Source organism: Anolis carolinensis, chromosome 5 (assembly GCF_035594765.1).
Source record: "Anolis carolinensis isolate JA03-04 chromosome 5, rAnoCar3.1.pri, whole genome shotgun sequence".
In the NCBI taxonomy this organism is placed as follows: Eukaryota; Metazoa; Chordata; class Lepidosauria; order Squamata; family Dactyloidae; genus Anolis; species Anolis carolinensis.
In genome coordinates this window covers 188,363,504-188,382,413 of record NC_085845.1, presented here as the reverse complement: position 1 = coordinate 188,382,413, position 18,910 = coordinate 188,363,504, and the positions used below count along the sequence as shown (strand labels likewise).

Below are 18,910 nucleotides of genomic sequence, written 5' to 3'. Positions count from 1 at the left end.
CCTTGAGGGTCCTGTACCGATGGAGAAGGCCGAATAGCCCCTTTGGCGAGAAGGGCGTCGACCTCTGCGAGAATTTCTTGAGAAGGGTTGGAGAGAAGGACCTGACCCGTGGGCGGGAGTTCCTCGAACTCTAAGGCATAGCCTTCTTGGACAATTTTGAGAACCCAGGCATCTGAAGTAATAGATTTCCACCGGTGAAAGAAGGGAGCCAAGCGATCTAGAAAGAGACCAGGAGGTTGATTCGGAGAAGAGGAGAGGAGCTGAGGAATGAGAGCTGCATCGGTACCGTAAGAAGAGTCTTTGGAAAAAGAGATGGCGTCAGGAGCGCCGGGGAGGTTGACCAGCGGTGGGGGTGGCCCGGCCGCGCTGTCTTTGCGGTTGGGCAGCCCGACGGGGCTGTTGACGGTTGTTGTTGTTCGATACCGAGGGACGCCTGAAGGATTGCTGGCGGTAAGAAGGAGGCGGGAAGCGTCGAAAGCGTTGAGGAAACCACTTGGTGCGGTGAGCTTGGGGTTGATCACCGCATTTGGTGGCCAGTACTTTAAAGTCATGGTTGGTTTTAAGCTTGTCGTCGGTGCCAGAGTTAAACAGGCCCATGGCGTCGAAGGGGAGGTCCTCGATGACCTGCCTCGAGGAGGAAGACAAACCGGACGACCTCAGCCAGGCGTGGTGACGAATGCCGATGGCGTGGGCAATCATCTTGCCGGCCGTGTCTCCCGTATGCTTAGCCATCTGGATTTGATGATGAGCTAATGAATCGGCCTCTTGTTGTAGGGTGGACATAACCGACCGGTCTTCATCGGACAACTTTGAAAAGAAGGGTTGAGCTTTTTCCCAAAGGATCTGCTGGTAGGCCCCCATACAGGCCCCATAATTCGCCATCCTACAAAGCAGAAGGGCTCCGGAGTAGAGCTTCCTACCGACCGCGTCGAATCTTTTGCCTTCCCTGTCTGCAGGGGTGGTGGATTCACGACCGGAGGACTGAGAGGCTTTAACAACCATGGAATTTGGGTCGGGATGGTGCTTAAGCCATTCTAAAGTATCGTCGTCCGTACGATACCAGGTCTCGATTCTCTTCGAGGTAGGAGGGATCGAGGAAGGAGTCTTCCACGAAGACTGGATGACATCTAGGAGATAAGGCAAAAACGGCAGGAGCGTGGCCGGAGGGGCCTGGGCTTGGACCCGTTTGAAGACCGGGTCAGTTACTGCCTTGGAAGTCTGCTTGATTTCTAGACCCAGGGCATCCGCCATTCTAACCATTTGTTCGGAGAAAGCCCGAATGTTGTCGGTAGGCGAAGGAGGGTCCACCTCATAGGCATCATGAGGAGGAGAGAGATCAAGGCCCAAGGATACCACCGAGGCCGAGAGAGCGGAATCAGGACGATCTATATCAATCTCATCGTCCCCAGCCCCTTGAGGGGACTGAGGGGGAGATGACAACACAGTCTCTGGGGGCGGCAAAACCTGAAGAGCAGGAGCCATCTGCGGCCGAGTTTCTTTGGAGGCCGAGGCCTGGACCGCTCGAGCCAGGCGAGTGGTTTGTCTACCCCGTTCCGGTGTCGAGGTTGGGGGAAAAAGCTGTTGACGGGACGAGCGCTGAGAAGTAGCAGGTCGAGGAGATGGCACCCTGACCACTGTCTGAGTGGAGTGGTGGGGTGAGTCCTGCAATTCGCCATCCGAAAGTTGTTGAGGAGAAGGTTGGCGAGGTCGCTGAGCTGGAGCGATCGGAGAGGATCTTCTAGAAGAAGTCGCCGAAGAAATGACGCCCATCTTGGAGGAAGCGGAAGAGGAAGAGCGTTGAGTTGCCCTCTTCTTAGCGAGCGGTTGTTTTGATGGAACCCTCAGGGATTTACCCGGTGTGGGAGGGACCATAGCTGAGTCGGATTGGGACCGACGAGCTTCCTCGTGAGCTCTTTTAAAGGCGATCTTCATCGCAGAAGACGACGGAGGAGCCCCGAGGTGGGAACGGGCCGAGGATACGGAGGCCACCGAGCTCGATGTCGAGGAAGGGCCGACTCGACCAGAACGTGTCGACACCGTAGCCGTGGTGAGAGTGCACGGTGGTTTGGCGGTCTTAGACGACCTGGAGGCTCTGGACGCCCTAGACGAGGCCGAGGGAGCTTTAGCTGTTGAAGCCGACATCGCTGCCGGATTAAGCGGCGGCTTCGAGCCCGAAGTCGACGGAGCGGGTTCAGGGGCAAGCGACTTTTCGTAGAGCGCCGCTCTAAGCCTCGCGGCTCTATTCTTTCTAGCCTGGGCCGTTAGGGCCAGGCAAAAACGGCAGGTACCGACGACATGTGCCTCCCCGAGGCAGTAAAGGCACTTGGCGTGGCCGTCGGAGTCAGGAATTTTAGCGGCACACTGAGTGCAGCGCTTGAAGCGAGTCGTAGACATGAGAATCCGAAGTGAACCTTGCGGCGGAAAAAAAGGAACTGGGGAGGAGACGCCGAGGGCTGCCTTATATGCCCTCCGGGGACGGAGGGGCGTGGCTACCGCCAAAATTTGAACTTCAGCTTGGGAAGAGTTTCCGTTGGGACCTGCGCAGGCGCAGCCTCTCCATTAGTGTGCATTCACAGAGTACACGAAGAAAAAACAGATATACATTAAAACCAAAACATTAAAAACATCTCAACATTAAAATCAGTTATTAAAACCATGCAATCCAAAATCATAGCCCAGAGCCATTCCAGTTGTAATCACAATAAGTTCCACTTCTATTATGAATTCCTTGTGAAACCTTCATTTTTAAAAAGTTTAATTTCTCAGTTTGTAACATGGAACTAACAATGGCCTAACTTATATGCAACTAAAATGAACCAGCAAAACATTCATTCCTAAATGATAAATAGTAGAAACTGCATTGCTAGTTATCAAGACATCAGTTAACCTGTCAATGGCCTAGAAAGGATATTTCAATTGTTGTTTCCTTCCCAAATGTTAAGCACCAGAGGATTAACTTGATCCACTTTTGTCTTGATGACAAAGAGAAGTTTGTACCTGTTTGAAGATAGCTCTCCATTTGATTTCACTGGTTCCTCTTTGTACATTCGAGTGCCATAAAAATACCAGTAGAGGGCACCATTGCTATCCTCACCCAACGGTTCCACCCGGAGGCTATCTGCATCTAGACCCTGCATTTTGAAGCACACACACAAAGTCAACATTTGGAAAACAGTAGTTAATACTTGTCCCTTAATACCCTTTCAATTATTAATATTTCCACAGTCCTAAACAGATAACATGACTTCTCCTTTTCTTGAATGTACCGTAATTTCTCAAGGCCATGCACTTTCCATTTTGATACTGTACTACTTGGTGCTCTTGACAAAGACAAACAGCACTAAGTAGCTTTAGAGGTAACAATAGGCCACCATGAGTGAGCTTTGTACACAGCAGTCAACACTCTCTAGCACTGTTGCATCCAGTATTTTCCTGCTTCCCTGTAAAGTGTTCCCACTTCTTAGACTCATCTGGAGAGCCTTCTTGTGCCCTTTAAAGCAACTATAAATATTCAAATATCTGCTTGCCAGAAAAGTAGCCAACTGCGCCAATTTACACTAAGTTATATGTGCTGTAAATATATTCATGAGAAAAGCTAAGTAAAGCTTGCTAAGACCTAATTCAAAGTGGCCTCTTATATCTTTAATAGCAAAGCAGCAGGTGGGCTCTCCCTCCTCAAGGGGCAGAATTCTAAAGTTCCACAAAGGCCATGCTTGGCTTCAGCTCCAAGCAGGTGCATCTTCTCCTGCCATAGTTTTGCAGTAACAAGAGAAGCCACACCTGCTTAACTTATCTCTCCAAGGAGCTATGAAAGGGACCTTTCTTAATATAATCGTTGCTTGCACAGGACAGTTTGGGAAAGGCATTGCCCATGGGAAATACACAGAGCTCAGTGTTCTCATAATTTTGAAGGTAGGTTGGATAGGAAGCAGTCTTATAATAAAAATGGATTCCTGCTGGCTTTTGTTCTTAGATACTTATAGAAAAACTGACCATCTCCGTGTAAAGCTTTTCAAAAGGATAATTGTGGAGATATTCCACAAGCATTTCCCGACCATCACCTGAGGTTATGATAGCTGACCGATAAACTCATCTGTTATTTGAAGCATCTGGCCACAATGTGAGACAAGAATTACAATTTTCCTGCTATCCCACATTGTCGTACAATTTACACTAAACTGCAAGGTGTCACATGGGCTACATTCGGACAACATGCACAAGCATTGCATTCAAGAGAGTTAAAAATCTTTGCATCCTGCTTTAATCAAATAGTATCTGGCTATTATATTTGAATTGGCTAAAAGTTTAAAAGCAATGCTTTTGGGTTGGAAAGATTAGCCGTTTACAAGAAACGTTGCCAGGGGACTCCCAACTGGATTCACTTCACCTTCGAGGAGGTTCTTTCTATGTTGCCTGTCCTGTCTGGCACAAGTCTGCCCATGCGAAGCAGGTAGACATAGCACTAAACATGCAGAATAATCACAGGATGCCTTAAACCTACACCTGTTGATAAACTCTACAAGTTAGCTGCCATTGCCCCTCCTGATTTGCGACGAGAAGTTGCTGCTAACTGTGAGAGAAATAAGGTTGAACATTGTGAAAGTCACCCACTGCATGACTATCAGCCTCCTCCCACCAGACTCAAATCAAGGAAGGGCTTCATGAGAACCACCACTCCGCTTGATGTTCCTCCAGCAACAGCAAGTGTCCCTCTGGGCAGCTAAACCAGGCAATTCTAACTGGATGGCCCCCCGAGAGTCTTCCTCCAGGGGCAAACCAAGAATGGGCAACTTGGAAGTCCCTGAACAGACTCAGAAGCGGAGTGGGCAGATCGAAAGACAACTTGGCAAGGTGGCACTACCTGGAGGAATCCTCCACCTTGTGTGACTGTGGAGCAGAACAAACAACTCCGCATATGTATGCTTGCCCACAATGTCCTGCCTCATGTACGGAGGAGGAGTTGTTTAAAGCTACTGAAAATGTGGTCGCTGTTGCCCACTTTTGATCTAAAACTATTTAGCTGCTTGTGATTTCCTTTATTTCATCACTTTTAAATTGATTTATTATGCAATGCTTTTGATACAAAATAAATAAATTTGAATTGGCTAACTATAGTTTTGAATAAGTTTCCCAATCCAGAATCGAACAATAGTTTGTTGGTTCAGAAAAATAAAGGTCAATTTAGTTATCTTAAAACAGCCATTAAACCCCATCCATGCAGTAAAACCACAATAGTATAGCTCTCATTCATGATTTTCCAAGGCAAGGTCCAAATTTATAAGCTGCTATCTCAGCACAAATGGCCATTTGAAAGCCTCAAAATTATGAAGACAGTGATGAAAAAGGACTGGCTTAGAGACACAAGAACACTTCTCACAGAGATATTAATTATCTTAAGACAGTTATGTGTCCTTAACCTGATTTTAATAAACAATTCTCCTAAAATCAAACCATATTAACTCATGACATTTATAATTAGCAATTAATTTATTAAGTTATTGCACATATTGTGTGAAAATAACTCTAATAGAATGGTATTAAAAATACAGCTAAATATAGTTAAGATGTCAGGAAGCAGAAATTTCCAAGATGTAATGCTTAGTCTCATATTTTTACCTGATTGTTAAATCTATTAAAATCAGGATAATTTCTTAGTATCTCCACAATCTACAATAATTTCTTGTTTAAATAAAATAATTTCCAAATATATAACCATAAAGGCAGGACCTACTTATTATAGGTTTGGGTCAGTTGAAAAACTACTACCAGTGAGGCATAAATACATGGAAATACTAAAGGCAGTGAGCAATGTTCCATTTCATGCATCAGATTCCTTCTGTTCTCTATTTTGGGGGAACTGTATAAACCAAAAGCAATCTATCGAATGAATCGGTCTTTTAAGTGAGTTTACTTCCACAACAGGTCATGAAATGCAGTTATGAGCAAAATGAGATGTCTTTTTGATGGAAATGTGTGTCATTCCACTTCCCATGTTCCCATCTAATATCTGTCATCTTCCAACACACCTTGAGTAGGTCAAACACATCATCAGCATCTAGCCGGTAATCACAAAGGCGATGCAGTATCTCCACGCGGGTGCGTAATGGAAGTTCCTGGAAAGCAGTTTCTCGTAGGGGATTGGGCTTGCCTTCTTCCAATTCCCAGCGATAGTTGATGATATCTTCAAGGTAGCCATGAAATGTCTGAGATCTAATAAAAAGAACAAATATTTATATCATTACTACCTTACACAACTGGGTAAAATGGACAACAAGCATTTGATGCAATGAAGGAGAAAGATCTGGGTCTTATAAAAGCTCTGTTGAGACTCTAGTACAGGGGTCACCAAACTTTTTTAGTGGAGGGCCAGTACATGGTCCCTCAGACTGTTAACTATAGGCCAGACTATACTTTGAAAAAAAAAAAGAACTTATTCCTATACATGCTGCACATATCTTATCTGTAGTGCAAAAAAAAAAAAGAAAAAAGAAAAACCTCATAAAAGACAATACAATATTTAAAATGAAGAACAATTTTCAGCAACATAAACTTACTCGTCTTTCAATGGGAAGTGTGGTCCTGCTTTTGGATGATGAAATAGTCAAGTTAATTAGGATTGTTGTGTCCTTCAAGTTATTTCAGACTTATGACAACCCTAAGTCTAAAGTTTAGGACAGGGGCCAGGTAAATGACTATGGAGGGCCGCATCCAGCCCACAGGCCTTAGTTTGGAGACCCCAGCTCTAGTAGGAAAACACTTTAAGTCTTTCCAAGTTCTTTCTACTAGGTTAACTGCTCCACTTTTTCAAAAGAATTTACCTTAAATAAAATAAAACACATAGCATGTTCTCATGTAATATTTTTCTCCAAGAAATATTATCAAAACGGTTTCCATGAAGGCATATTAAAATGTTAGGAATCATTATACACAAATATTACATACATTAGTTCATCAAATATAGGAAAAGATGAAATATAGGAAAATGGGCAAACTATCCAACAAATGATACATGAGTTTTAAAAATGGAGAGTACAGTATCTGTGATGACTCATGGGCCTTGTAGTCCCGTTCCTAGTACTATTGTGGCAGACGAAGAGGAAAACATGGGATTTCCACCGGTTCAGCCAGAATCGGAGCCCCTGCACCTGGAGGATGTTTGCCCTCAAGAAGTCAGCCAAACAAGCCTTGGGCAGAATTCTCCCCCGTTTTCCCGAAAAGACAATTATAATAAAGATAGAGGAGCTAGGGAGGCTAATCGCCGGAGTCTCAGAATCGCAGCCAAACAATTAGCTGATTAGGTCTGCTTCCCTTGGGAAATTCTAAGGAGTCATGCATCTGGACGGAGTTGGGTTTCACTTCTCGTTCTCCAGGGAAAGGGTTCTTCTGGCAGGAAACGAGACCCTATTTAGGTGTTTTGCCGCAAAGGAAACCTTGCGGAGTCAACTCGTCTGCTTGAGGAGTGAGATCGTGTGTGGACTTAGTAATCCCAGTTCCTTGTTTCCCGGACCAAGTTCCAAGCCTGCCTTGTTTCACGTTTGACCGCGGACCTCGCCACGGACCTTGTTCTTGCTTCTTGTTTGCCTCGTATCAAGTCTTGTTAGCCAAGAATCTAGTTTGTTTTCCAGCCTTGTTGTCAAGCTTCAATGGACTAAAAGACCTTGTCATCTCCCCACACTATTGCTTGGCAAAGTGTGTGTTTCGGTTAATGGATTATAACTTTGGACTCTAATATCACATATTGGACATTATTTTCCTGGACTATATTTGACGTTTCCTGAAAGGTCTACTTCTGAACTATATTCTCCACTTGTTTTTATTGACTTTATATATTCCTTTAATAAAGATATTAGATAGAATCTGGCCTCTGCGCATGGTTATTGGTGTTCTGTAGCCTGGGTCTTGACAGTATCTCACCTAAATTAGTAAACTCATGTTAGTCATCTGAAGAGTGCTGATAATTAAAACAATGAGTTTCATCCCCAAAAATCAAAAGCAACAAAAAGTGTACAAAACGATAATAAACCTTTAACTTCAACTAAAAGACATAATTTAGAAAGAGCTTCTTTTTCCTTGTGTTTTGATGCCTGTTCTTCTAAGCATCAACATGCCCACAAATTAAATTCTGAGAATCATAGCTTTATAAGACTAGTTAATTGATTTAGCATTGAGGTTTTCCCAGTTCATGTATTGACTTCAGAACTGATCTGATCACAGCAGTCTCTAAAAAAGGGAATCCTATCCTCTATTTCAGTTACTGTGCATTTAAATATAGGCCCTCATTCACAGAAATAGCATGATTCACATGTTAATTGGGTTGGCAACTATTTTATTGTTTCCTTGTCTCTTTACTCTGGGCTACAACCACTGCCAAGAGTAAATACTATCCCCCACTGTATATAAAAATATCAGCTCCCGCTTTCAGCAAATCATAAGATGGTAAAGAAAGAAATAAAAAGAAATAAGACATGGAGGTGATGACTCCCCAAGCTGAATACGTCCTACAACCTGCACGCCAATGCCTTAAATCAAGAAATGGTTTTCTAAGGTCTATAGGGATATTCACAGCAACACCTCAGCAAGTGAAAGTTCAAAAGTGGCAGGCTAAAACCCAGAACCTCAAGCCATGGCTGATACCAAATGAGAGAATCCCTCCTGGGCATACAGAAGACTGGGTGACTTGGAAGGCGCTGAACAGACTGCGCTCTAGCATCACAAGATGCAGAGCCGAACTTAAGAAATGGGGCCACAAAGTGGAGTCCACAACATGCGAGTGTGGAGAAGAGCAAACCACAGACCACCTATTACAATGTAGTCTGAGCCCTGCCACATGCACAATGGAGGACCTTCTTATAGCAACACCAGAGGCACTCCTAATGGCCAACTACTGGTCAAAGGACATTTAGTATAATGCTAAGTTTTTAACTTTTAAAATACATTACAACCGTATCCTTGGTTCGCTTCTGACACAATAAATAAATAAATCCTACAACCTATATGTTGTAGCCTTCTAGGTGCTTTTCGAGTAGTTTTAATTCTGGTTATACATATAGGATGGGAAGTGTGTGAATGTGATGAGGCAGAATAAGAGTGTGAGTGTACAGATACACATGAGAGAGAAAACCCTGGAAGATGTAGGGAGGGGGATATCTACCAGCAATGCGCATTCAAGCCCGTAAGGCTTCCAATACCTACATCAGCACCATGAGAACATAGTATGGCAATCCTTCACACACACACACACACACACACACACTTTATATGTGTGAGAAAAAGCCTTAATACTTTTAGTTATTTTTCACTGAGCTTTCAATTTAATCCAAAGAATGGAAATTCTGATTTTTTTTTTTACAAATTGTAACTGACAAAATAGGTTAATAAACCAAGATCAGAACAAGCATTATGTCTGAAGAAATTAGTTTATCTCAAGATGAAAACTTGGTTGGGAGAGGATGATTTTCCAATACAGAACTTTACTTTCTCTACTTTATCAGCTATTTTGGAATATTTTACAACAGGATACGTGTAGGAGTCTGATTTGGTTATTTTCATAAGTCACATTGTTACAACTCTAAGATCAGGTATTAAAATCCAATTTTCATTTTAATTCAACATATAATTATTGGATTCTCTATACCTGTTGGCAAAAAGAATCCCAGTTGCAGTTACTGAGCAAACTAGAAGAAAATCAAATGGGCATACTTATGTAGTAAAACAATTACTTTTATGGCTCTTTCACATCCAAACATTCAAACATCCAATGATTTATCATCACCCCAAACTGCTGACATCTACAATCCAATTAAGAGACTCCAGGTCCGGATTTCCTTGGATTTCCATTCATTCGATGATTAATGGCACACACCACTCTCTGAAAACACTGACCAGTTAAGATTGTCATCAGTTAGATTGACATAATAAAATCTAATTAAGATGCCATTCTTCAGCCTGGATCCTTGTCATAATTGAGAACTGGATTTAAAATACATTACTCCAGGCAAATTTTTGTTTCAGTCAATCAAATTGTAAATTGTTAATTTCTGTTTGAGTTATAATTGATGAAAACAATTATTTCTAATTAAGAGCCTGCTTTTTATAATGCAATTAACAAATTATAGGTAAACTGTCTACATGTTGCAAAACCTTTTTAAGAACTGAGGGCACAATTTGAAGGAAAAATAGGAATTAATTTAGACTTTATAAGAATAACATTATTAAGAATTATTAGAATTCAGAAAACAGGCTCGTTATGTTTTGGCATACAGAATACCTTATACTACCAGAGTTGAAAAAGTAAACTGAAACAGTGTCATTAAGGGGTGGGAGCCATATGGGATGTCACCTCCAAACCAACCCACAACTATCTCCTGGAGTTTGGGGTGATTTTAAGGACCATTTCATAAATCCATCAAATTCTGGACAAAATGTTGATGGCTGGAGTAGCTTCACAAATTTCAGGAAAAGGTTGAAGAATCTTGAATCCTAGGATTTGTTGTTAACATCAACAATTTGTTGGAATAATTATTTCTGTATAAATCCTACATTTTAGAATTCCTGGAGGCATTTTATTTTTAAGGCTAAACTTTTGCTTCACTTTGTAATTTGTGCATGTGTGTTCTTAGTTGAATAATTTAATCTTTATGCACTAGGAAATGTGTGTAAGTATGAATTCACCGCAAACTATTCATTTTAAAATCCTGGTGATAAGCTGCAAAGAACATTGGCTAGTCAAGCAGCATCAAGCATATTCAATGGTGCAGTTGAAAAATAGACTGACATAAATCTCAGAAGGCCTTCTTACTTTTCTCTATTTTTTCTTGCTGTTCAAAATGAACAAGATGAGAAATTAAATTTTATATTTCTGGAAAATAGCCAGGATTCTAGTATTGAGTTCCCATTCCCCCTGGGAAAATGAGCGTGTTGACTCAACCAATCATCTTGGGTATTTGCCTTTGATTTTTACATAAGTGGTTAAAACCAACTTCCGCCCTTCTGCTCAATATAAGTTTCACTGAACCTCTGTTCTAAGTGGAGCATGCCAGGTCCTCTTGTCAATTTGTGTAGGCTATCACCGCATGGTTGTCGCTTTGATTCAAGCTATAATGAGAATCTGGAATTGAAACCAGATGTTTGACAGAATTTTCAGTTACCTTCAACTCCAGCTTTATCTTTCCTTCTGTCACAAGCCATTTTCCCAAACAAGCCTAACCCTACTACCTTCTCAAATCAATATTACTTTTTGATTCACTCCTTTGAAGAGCACTACCAGGAAATAATTGTGAAAAAAGCCCATACCCATTTGGAAATTGTTTTCAAAATGTAAAACAGCATGTAGGAAATCAAGGCTGTAAGTGTAAGCACTAGGGATACAAAATCTCCAATCCCATTAAAACAAAATGAAGGGGGGAACCATGTTATTAGAAATGTCAACAAGTATTTAGCTGGGGACAGAAATATGAATAGAAGAAGTATAGGTTAGTTACTATTATATCCAACCATGTAAATAGTATTTTAAATCTATTATAAATAAAATGCGGCTTATAGCTATTTTTGTCCATGACATAATGAGTTTTGCCCTCATTGACTAGGTCAAAAATAAGAACCACTGGAATTATTTGGCAGAATAACAGATAATCACAACATGAACATATTGCTTGCAACAATGGAACAATATATATATACGTTTTTAAGGTTTTTATAATGTGTTTTAACAATGTTATTAACAGATCTGTCTTATATTGTTTTGTTTTTATGATTGCAATTTGGGCATTAAATTTTGCCAATTTTTGTAAGCCGCCCTGAGTCCCCTCGGGTGAGAAGGGCGGGGTATAAATGTTGTAAATAAATAAATAAATAAATAAATAAATAAACAAACAAACAAGGGAATGTTACATACATTCCACAGTTTGGGATCAAAACAAAGCTGGTTTGAGAACAAAACGAAGTCTGAACTTGAAAGGAAAGAGATATGATCACACAGGTGTTCTAGGACAGTGATGGCCAACCTATGACACGCGTGTCAGCACTGACACGCCTAGCCATTTTTGCTGACACGCTGCTGCATGCAGATTGATTGGATGACTATGTCTTTTGTGGCCAAATTTGGTGTGTTTGGTCCAGTGGTTTTGTTGTTTACTCCATGGGAATTATGCACATTACATTTTATATATATATATATATATATATATATATATATATATATTTGTAGTATATTATCATATTATTACTATTATATTATTATTATATTATTCATTGCTCATGACTATATTGAAACTAGAATAGAGAGAAATCAGCATGGAAACTGCAAGAGGTACCATAGATTGTTGTACATGGAAATAATGGTAGTAAATAGTTTTTGATTTATTGAATACAGTTATATATTACAATTATATATTTTTGTTATTTAAACTATTTTTTCTTGAAGTGACACACCACCCAAGTCATGCTAGGTTTTTTTGGTGAATTTTGACACACCAAGCGCAAAAGGATGCCCATCATTGTTCTAGGATAATTTTTTGATGCAGAGATATTTGAAACAGGAAACCTCTGAATATCCGAAAGTAGAGGAGTTACTGTATAGCTATTAGTCAGAGAAGTGGGAAACCATGGAGAAAGGTGAAGCACAGGGTTATTCCTGGAACCACGGATGGGAGGGAAGGAGAAGGACTTGAGGAGAAGATTCAAATAGTTGGAGTGGTGAGAACGATAAATGACTCTAATGCAGCAGGGCTATGAGTAGAAAGAAGGAAGAGATAAAGATGCAACTATGGAATACCAGAAAGTCACACCTTGAGATTTCACTTTGGAATTCTCACTAAGAGTTCTAAGTGAATAAAAGTATATTGGCAATCAAATCCATTTGGCATCAACATTTTTAGTCACTGAGACTACATACTAACTTATGATACATAATAAAATAACATTTAAAACCTGTTTTACCTAATTTTCTAAAAAACAAAAAGCCATCATACATTTATTCATTTTATTTCTTTCCTCCTTTTAAGTCTTCTTGTATTATGTGCAACACAAATGGAATGACTTACTGGAACAGGAAGCAGAATACAATTGTGCATCTAAATAAAGACAAAACATTACAAGGACTGACCACTATTTTTTTCTTTTAAAGTTTTAGAATCATTCACATCATTAAGTTTAACCATTTGTAAAGTTTCTCCTTGGCTGGAAAAGAAAGCAATTTTAGTTCAGAATAAAACATTCACTAAAGATGGAAGAGTAAGACATGTAATCTTTCTCTGAATCAAAAGGATTTTTTTTCTAGTGACGGGCAAGGTCAGGAATGCTTTATTCTGAATTGCCAGGCAATATTTTCTTCACAAATGCAATTTGTCCAAAAGAAAGAAAAGACTACAGGGAGGAGTCTAATACATGTTTGAATGACCTCATTTAGACATCATTAGTAAGGTCAGGAGAAGCAAGGACGGTATCAGGAGAACTAAAAAAGGAAAAGCCTAAAGGATAGCTAATGTTCTCTCCCTTGCAGCAATCTATCTATCATGAGTTGTCAAAAAAGGACTTGTTTCTGATTAAGGTCAACTTAATCTGAGTTACAGCTGCAGGCCTGACCCCAAACAGCTACAATGGAGTTCCTTGCTTATCTTTGGTTTGGGGTGGGGGGGAGTCCAAAAAAGCCTTATAGCATTATTCTATCAACTATGAAGAAACTATGCCCAGCAAGGTCCTCAACATAGCAGTGGGGGAAAGAAAAGGAACAAGAGGGGGGGGGAAAACGTTTGTACCTATTCAGACAAGACACTAATAGATCACCAGTAGGATAGATTAAGGTAAATTAATGAGGGAAATGTTTATCAACAGCTAAGCACAATTGTAATGTAAAAGAATCTGCACATTCAGAAACAGAATAATTCAAATCATTAAAAAAACTTTTAAATAATTTCCCTTGTGAGGGCTGAAGAGAGTAGTGTACTTTAAAAAGGCTACTAAGTAAATAAATTACGCTGGACATAACAATGGGGAAAGGATGGAATGGGAAACAACAGGGTCTAAAGTGAGAGTGCCCTGCAGGATTCCTCTAGGGGGATTAGGATAGAAACTTTGTGGATACGTTAAATGAGTGAAGAAGCTAAAAATTTCTCATAAAATTGGGGTGATTTTTTTTTAAAGTACGTTCTGGACTTCCCATTAGTTCATCTCAGCATAGATGGATTTCTCCAGATAAGAACTAAAATTAGGGCAGAAAATCTGAAGTCAGTAAAAAAAAAAAACCTTGGCCTTTGGCTAGTCTCTGCTTGTTGGACTGAGTAACCAACAAAACAAGCATAAAACATGGTAAAACTTAGCAGTTTTAAAAAACAATCTAGTCCAATATGTTTCATGTGTATCACATTTTTCCACTTACTTGTATATCACAGTCACAGCTTACAGGTTTCATACACAGATGGAATGCCCCTTTCATAATGGGAACAACACATTTTGTGAAAGCATGTACAACTATTTTGTAAGAAGCAGCTCTCAAAGAAAATATCCCAAGAATTATTCAAATATCCTGCCCTGTTTTCCACCATATGTCTCTATAACTAAATGCTTAAATGCTTAAAATCAAGAGGATGTTGAAGTGAAGACACCCAAAACACTTTCAGAGATAGAATTGGAACAGCACTGGAGCAGAGAAAAATCCCCAGGGAAACAGGGGGAATGGAGCCAATGGGGGCTGTCTAATCTAATAAAATATCACATCGCAGACACATGTATGGGCCTGACAGAAGCAAATGGAACCACTTAACCTAGAGATGGTAACAGAGCTGGCCAGTTTCACTGCTAGAAAAAACTGAGAAAGGAAGACTAGTAAGGTCATTGCTAAATACAGAGCCAGGAGAGGACCTGATTACATAGGACAGCTCCCTAAACCCTCAGCACTAGTGTCTTGACAATGCAATACTATTTTCCTCCTCAGCCCACTTGCACCATTTTCAACCTGAGGAAATACATCCTAGAATCTCTGGCTACAAATCTAAATCCATCACATTTTATCTCAAGTGGTCCAAGTGTCTAAAATATAATTATTATTTCATGAGGGCAGAAATGTCTATTTGAATTAATTCCATAGATCAGCTAAACAACAGCATTGTACACAATGCTACCCAATCCCCACAAATGCAAGCTGGTTCCACTTTACAACAGGGGTGGGCAACCAGCCACATGCAGAGATAAGCTGAAGGCTTCATACCAATGACAGACATGGATGCAACAATGGTTCTCACATCCACAAAGAGACAGAACAGACAAATCACCATCCTCTACCTGCTTTCTCTCACACATATGCTCACCCATTTCAATATATTAAATAAGAATTTGGTCAAACACTGGAACAGTGGCTTGGCAGACTGCCTATAGTCCAATCTTATTTTAATAATAAAGTTTTGGACAATGCCATATTGCTTTATAATATTAATTGAAACAGTTCTTTTTCTTTCAAATAATATCTTTAATCAAGTTAAAATAAGGTTTGAACAAATGGGTAGACAAACCATGTTTTTTTTCCTTTAATTTTGTGGTGGCCATAGCTAGCCTAGTTCCTAGCCTAATGATGTCTCATCTTCAGCACTCCTCTTTTCATCTGAGACTTCCTGACAAAGCAGCCCCTAGAAATATCACAAGGCTTTCATACACCTAAATACTTTCAAGGTGTATATTGTCCCAAACTTTGATTTTATCCATCTTCACCCCTTCTTCAGCTGAAAAGGAAGTCATAAACGACATACAGGTGAAACTATACATTATATAGCATCAACAGTAAATTTGTAATTCATCATCTAAAGGACTCCAAATGAAAGATATGGGAGTGAAAAAGGCAAAAACAAATCAAATTATGTCACCAGTACATAAAGTCACCAAGTTCTCATCTGACTCCTTGAATGATAACAATAGAAAAAAAGGAAGGTAGTGACTCACAAACTGATATTGGTCCACAGACTATCACTTGTGAAGGAAGGTCTTTGATCTCAATGTTGGAACTAGAGCTCAAATCTTTAAAACTGAATAGTCAATGGGCATTCAAAGACTATACTCATAGAAGTTTTATAATGAGGGAGGGCAGCATAGATATTACCTCAAAAGTGTTTCATGCCCAATATCCAAACAGAGGCTTTGAAATCTGAAGTCCATTTTCCAGTGCTTGTTTTATAAACTTTAGAATGTTGACATGAATTAGACTTACAATATATGAGATGTCTCCTAAAATCAAAAGACATCAAAACAATACTTGTTAAACTAGGCACAGTATATTTTACACTGGATGAAGAGGAAACAAACTGATTTGATGAATGCTGAGAAAACTTTCAGATTGAGGATTCCCCCTAAGATTTACTAAAAAGTTGAGAAATAAATGGGTATCATGCATATCTCCATTCTATTTTGAAGCACCATCACAATGAAGTTATGCAAGGCATGTATTCCCCTTGGCTCTCCAAATGTTTTTTAAATGTGGCTTTTTGCTAGTGCCATTTCATTAAAATTTGACAATGGAGTGGTAGATAGCAGCCCTAAGTTGGTGAGTGAGAAGGGTGTCACCGTATTCTAGAGGGAGTTCCCTCATGACTCTACTGAGGTGATGACTGAAAGAAAACAAAGCTTCCATTTCCTTCCCGCCCCCTCCCCCAAGACATATGCAATGTGTCAGTTTTCCCATGGAAGAGAAGTGTCTATAACATCTTCAAGGCTCAGTGTAGCAACAGATCTTACACATATACTTGCAAAGAAATGGTGAAGAGGAAATATGGGGCATCTAAATCTCGTATTAATCAAGGAGCCACTCTACAGAAATCAGGATCAGAGGCATCATGACGTAAAGCAGTGATGAACAGCTTGTGTATAATGTGCTCTCAAGCCACATAACTGGTTGCTTAACCAGTTCATAAGCAATCCAGTTTAAAAGTCCCTCGGAAGAAAATGGTCAGCCCTTGGATTTGACCTGTTCACTCTATGGTGTCCTCCAGGTAGACAGTGTGAGAACCCAAGAGTCTGTGGTGATGTTCTGCCAGATGGTGCAATGACAATGAAGTATGGGTGCCCTGAATGGACATGAGCCTCAGAGAAAAGAGGTTACGATGTCATCAATGTAAGCCAATCAAAATCGTGGCTCAGAAGAACAAGAACACTTTTTAGAGGACACTGTCTGATGCTTTAGTTGTTTAAAAGAACATCAGTGCCATGGTGTAGAATATGGAATCAAGATACTTCCCAACTCTGAAGGAGATTTATTGCACTCAAAGGATGGGGAAGTGAACAATTTCAAAGAAGAGGTCCAGAAAGATCAATGATGAGTCTCCTGAGGTGCAAATCCCATGTGTTTAGCAGTGAGAAGAACCTGAGCAATATGGTTCATAGTCACTGGTAACAGAATATAAGAGTCCTTCTCCATGCAATACTAGATCTTCAATCCTGTGACAAGTGTCATCAGACAGACTTGAAGTGAGTACTCAAATGCAAAATTCATTTGTGTGAGGCACAAAGAACATGAAGAAGAACCTAAAAGAAACACCCATTCCACCTTCTCCACCATCAGGCCACTTCTGACCTTTTAAATGCCTGAGCTGGAAAATAGTAGTGGCAGCAATGGCTCTTTGGTGTTTCCCCTCAAAGAGGTGTCTTCAAATGACTACTGCTTGTCCCATGGATATGCCTACCCAACTGTCCTGAATTATCTTATCAGTTTCGTTCCTCCTCCCCACCCCCCCACCCCAGGTATAACTAGTGTCTCTCCACAATTTTCAATTCCTCCCTCTAAAGGAGAATCACACTTCTAGGGGTCCACAACAAGCTGTGCCCCACTCTACTTATTAGCCCCAACTGTGATGCCTCATGGGCCTTGTAGTCCTGCTCCTAATGCCATTGTGACAGATGAAGACGAAAACATGGGGTTTTCACCGGTTCAACAAGAGCCGGAATCTTTCCAGCTGCCGGATGTTGATGTTTTCGCCCAAGAACCCAGTAAAACAGACCTTGGGCATTCCTCACCCCCGTTTCCTAGGAGACAGTCCTATTCTGCAGACAGGGGAGTGAGAGAACAGACTCGCAGGAGCTTACGGACTGCAGCTAAACAACAGGCTGATTAGCCATGCTTCCCTTGGGAAATTCTAAGGAGTTTCACATTTGGACAAAGTTGGGTTTCGTTTCCCGTTCTCTAGGGAAAGAGGTCGTTGGCGGGAAAACGAGACCCCAATATAGGTGCCTGGCACGTTAGAATTGTTGCGGAGTCAACTGAGCAGCTCCAGGAGCAACTTCGTGTTTCCAGCCTTGTATGGACTTTGCAAAGTCCGCAACCCCAGTTCCTTGCTTTCCGGATCAAGTATTCAAGATTTGTCTAGCTTTGTTTTTAGCCACAGACCTTGTTCTTAGAATCTCTGTTTCGCCTTGTTCCTAGTCACGGACCTTGTTTAATGATTCAAGTTGTTTCCAGCCTTGTTCTCAAGCTACCTTGGACTTCAAAGACTCTGGGCATTTTCCCCACACTATTGCTTGGCAATAGTGTGTGTTTCGGTTAGTGGATTAAAAACTTTGAACTCTAATATCATTTATTGGACAATACATTTTTGGACTATATTTGACCTCATTTGATAGGTCTGCTTCTGGACTATATTCTTCACTTGTTTTTATTACTTTTATATATTTACTTAATAAAGATATTAGATAGATATTGGTCTCTGCGTCTGGTTCTTGGTGCTCCTTTTACTCGGGCGTGACACCAACTCTGTATTTTTCATGGATTTTTTTTTAAAGTGAAAAGTAACTTCTTATTTTTACCCAAGTTAATAGCTCCCAGTGGGTCAAATGGCCCCGTGATCTCTGGAGTTCACAGAGTAATGGGACATATCAAAGGAGATACAAGATAGAGTAAGGAAGTAAGCATTTCAAGTTTTATAACTATGTACTGAAA

The 18,910-nt window shown here is 40.5% G+C and overlaps 1 protein-coding gene across 1 annotated transcript in view; it reads right to left on the bottom strand.

Annotated features, from left to right (window-relative positions):
- Positions 1-18,910, bottom strand: part of LOC100554039 (chromatin remodeling regulator CECR2) — a 145,000-nt gene that overhangs the window by 30,852 nt on the left and 95,238 nt on the right. Inside the window, exons 3-4 of the mRNA XM_008110475.3 lie at positions 6,027-6,210; positions 2,998-3,131 (exon numbers count right to left, since the gene is read on the bottom strand). Of these exons, the coding sequence (XP_008108682.2) occupies positions 2,998-3,131; positions 6,027-6,210 (318 nt within the window). The remainder of the gene's footprint in view (positions 1-2,997; positions 3,132-6,026; positions 6,211-18,910) is intronic.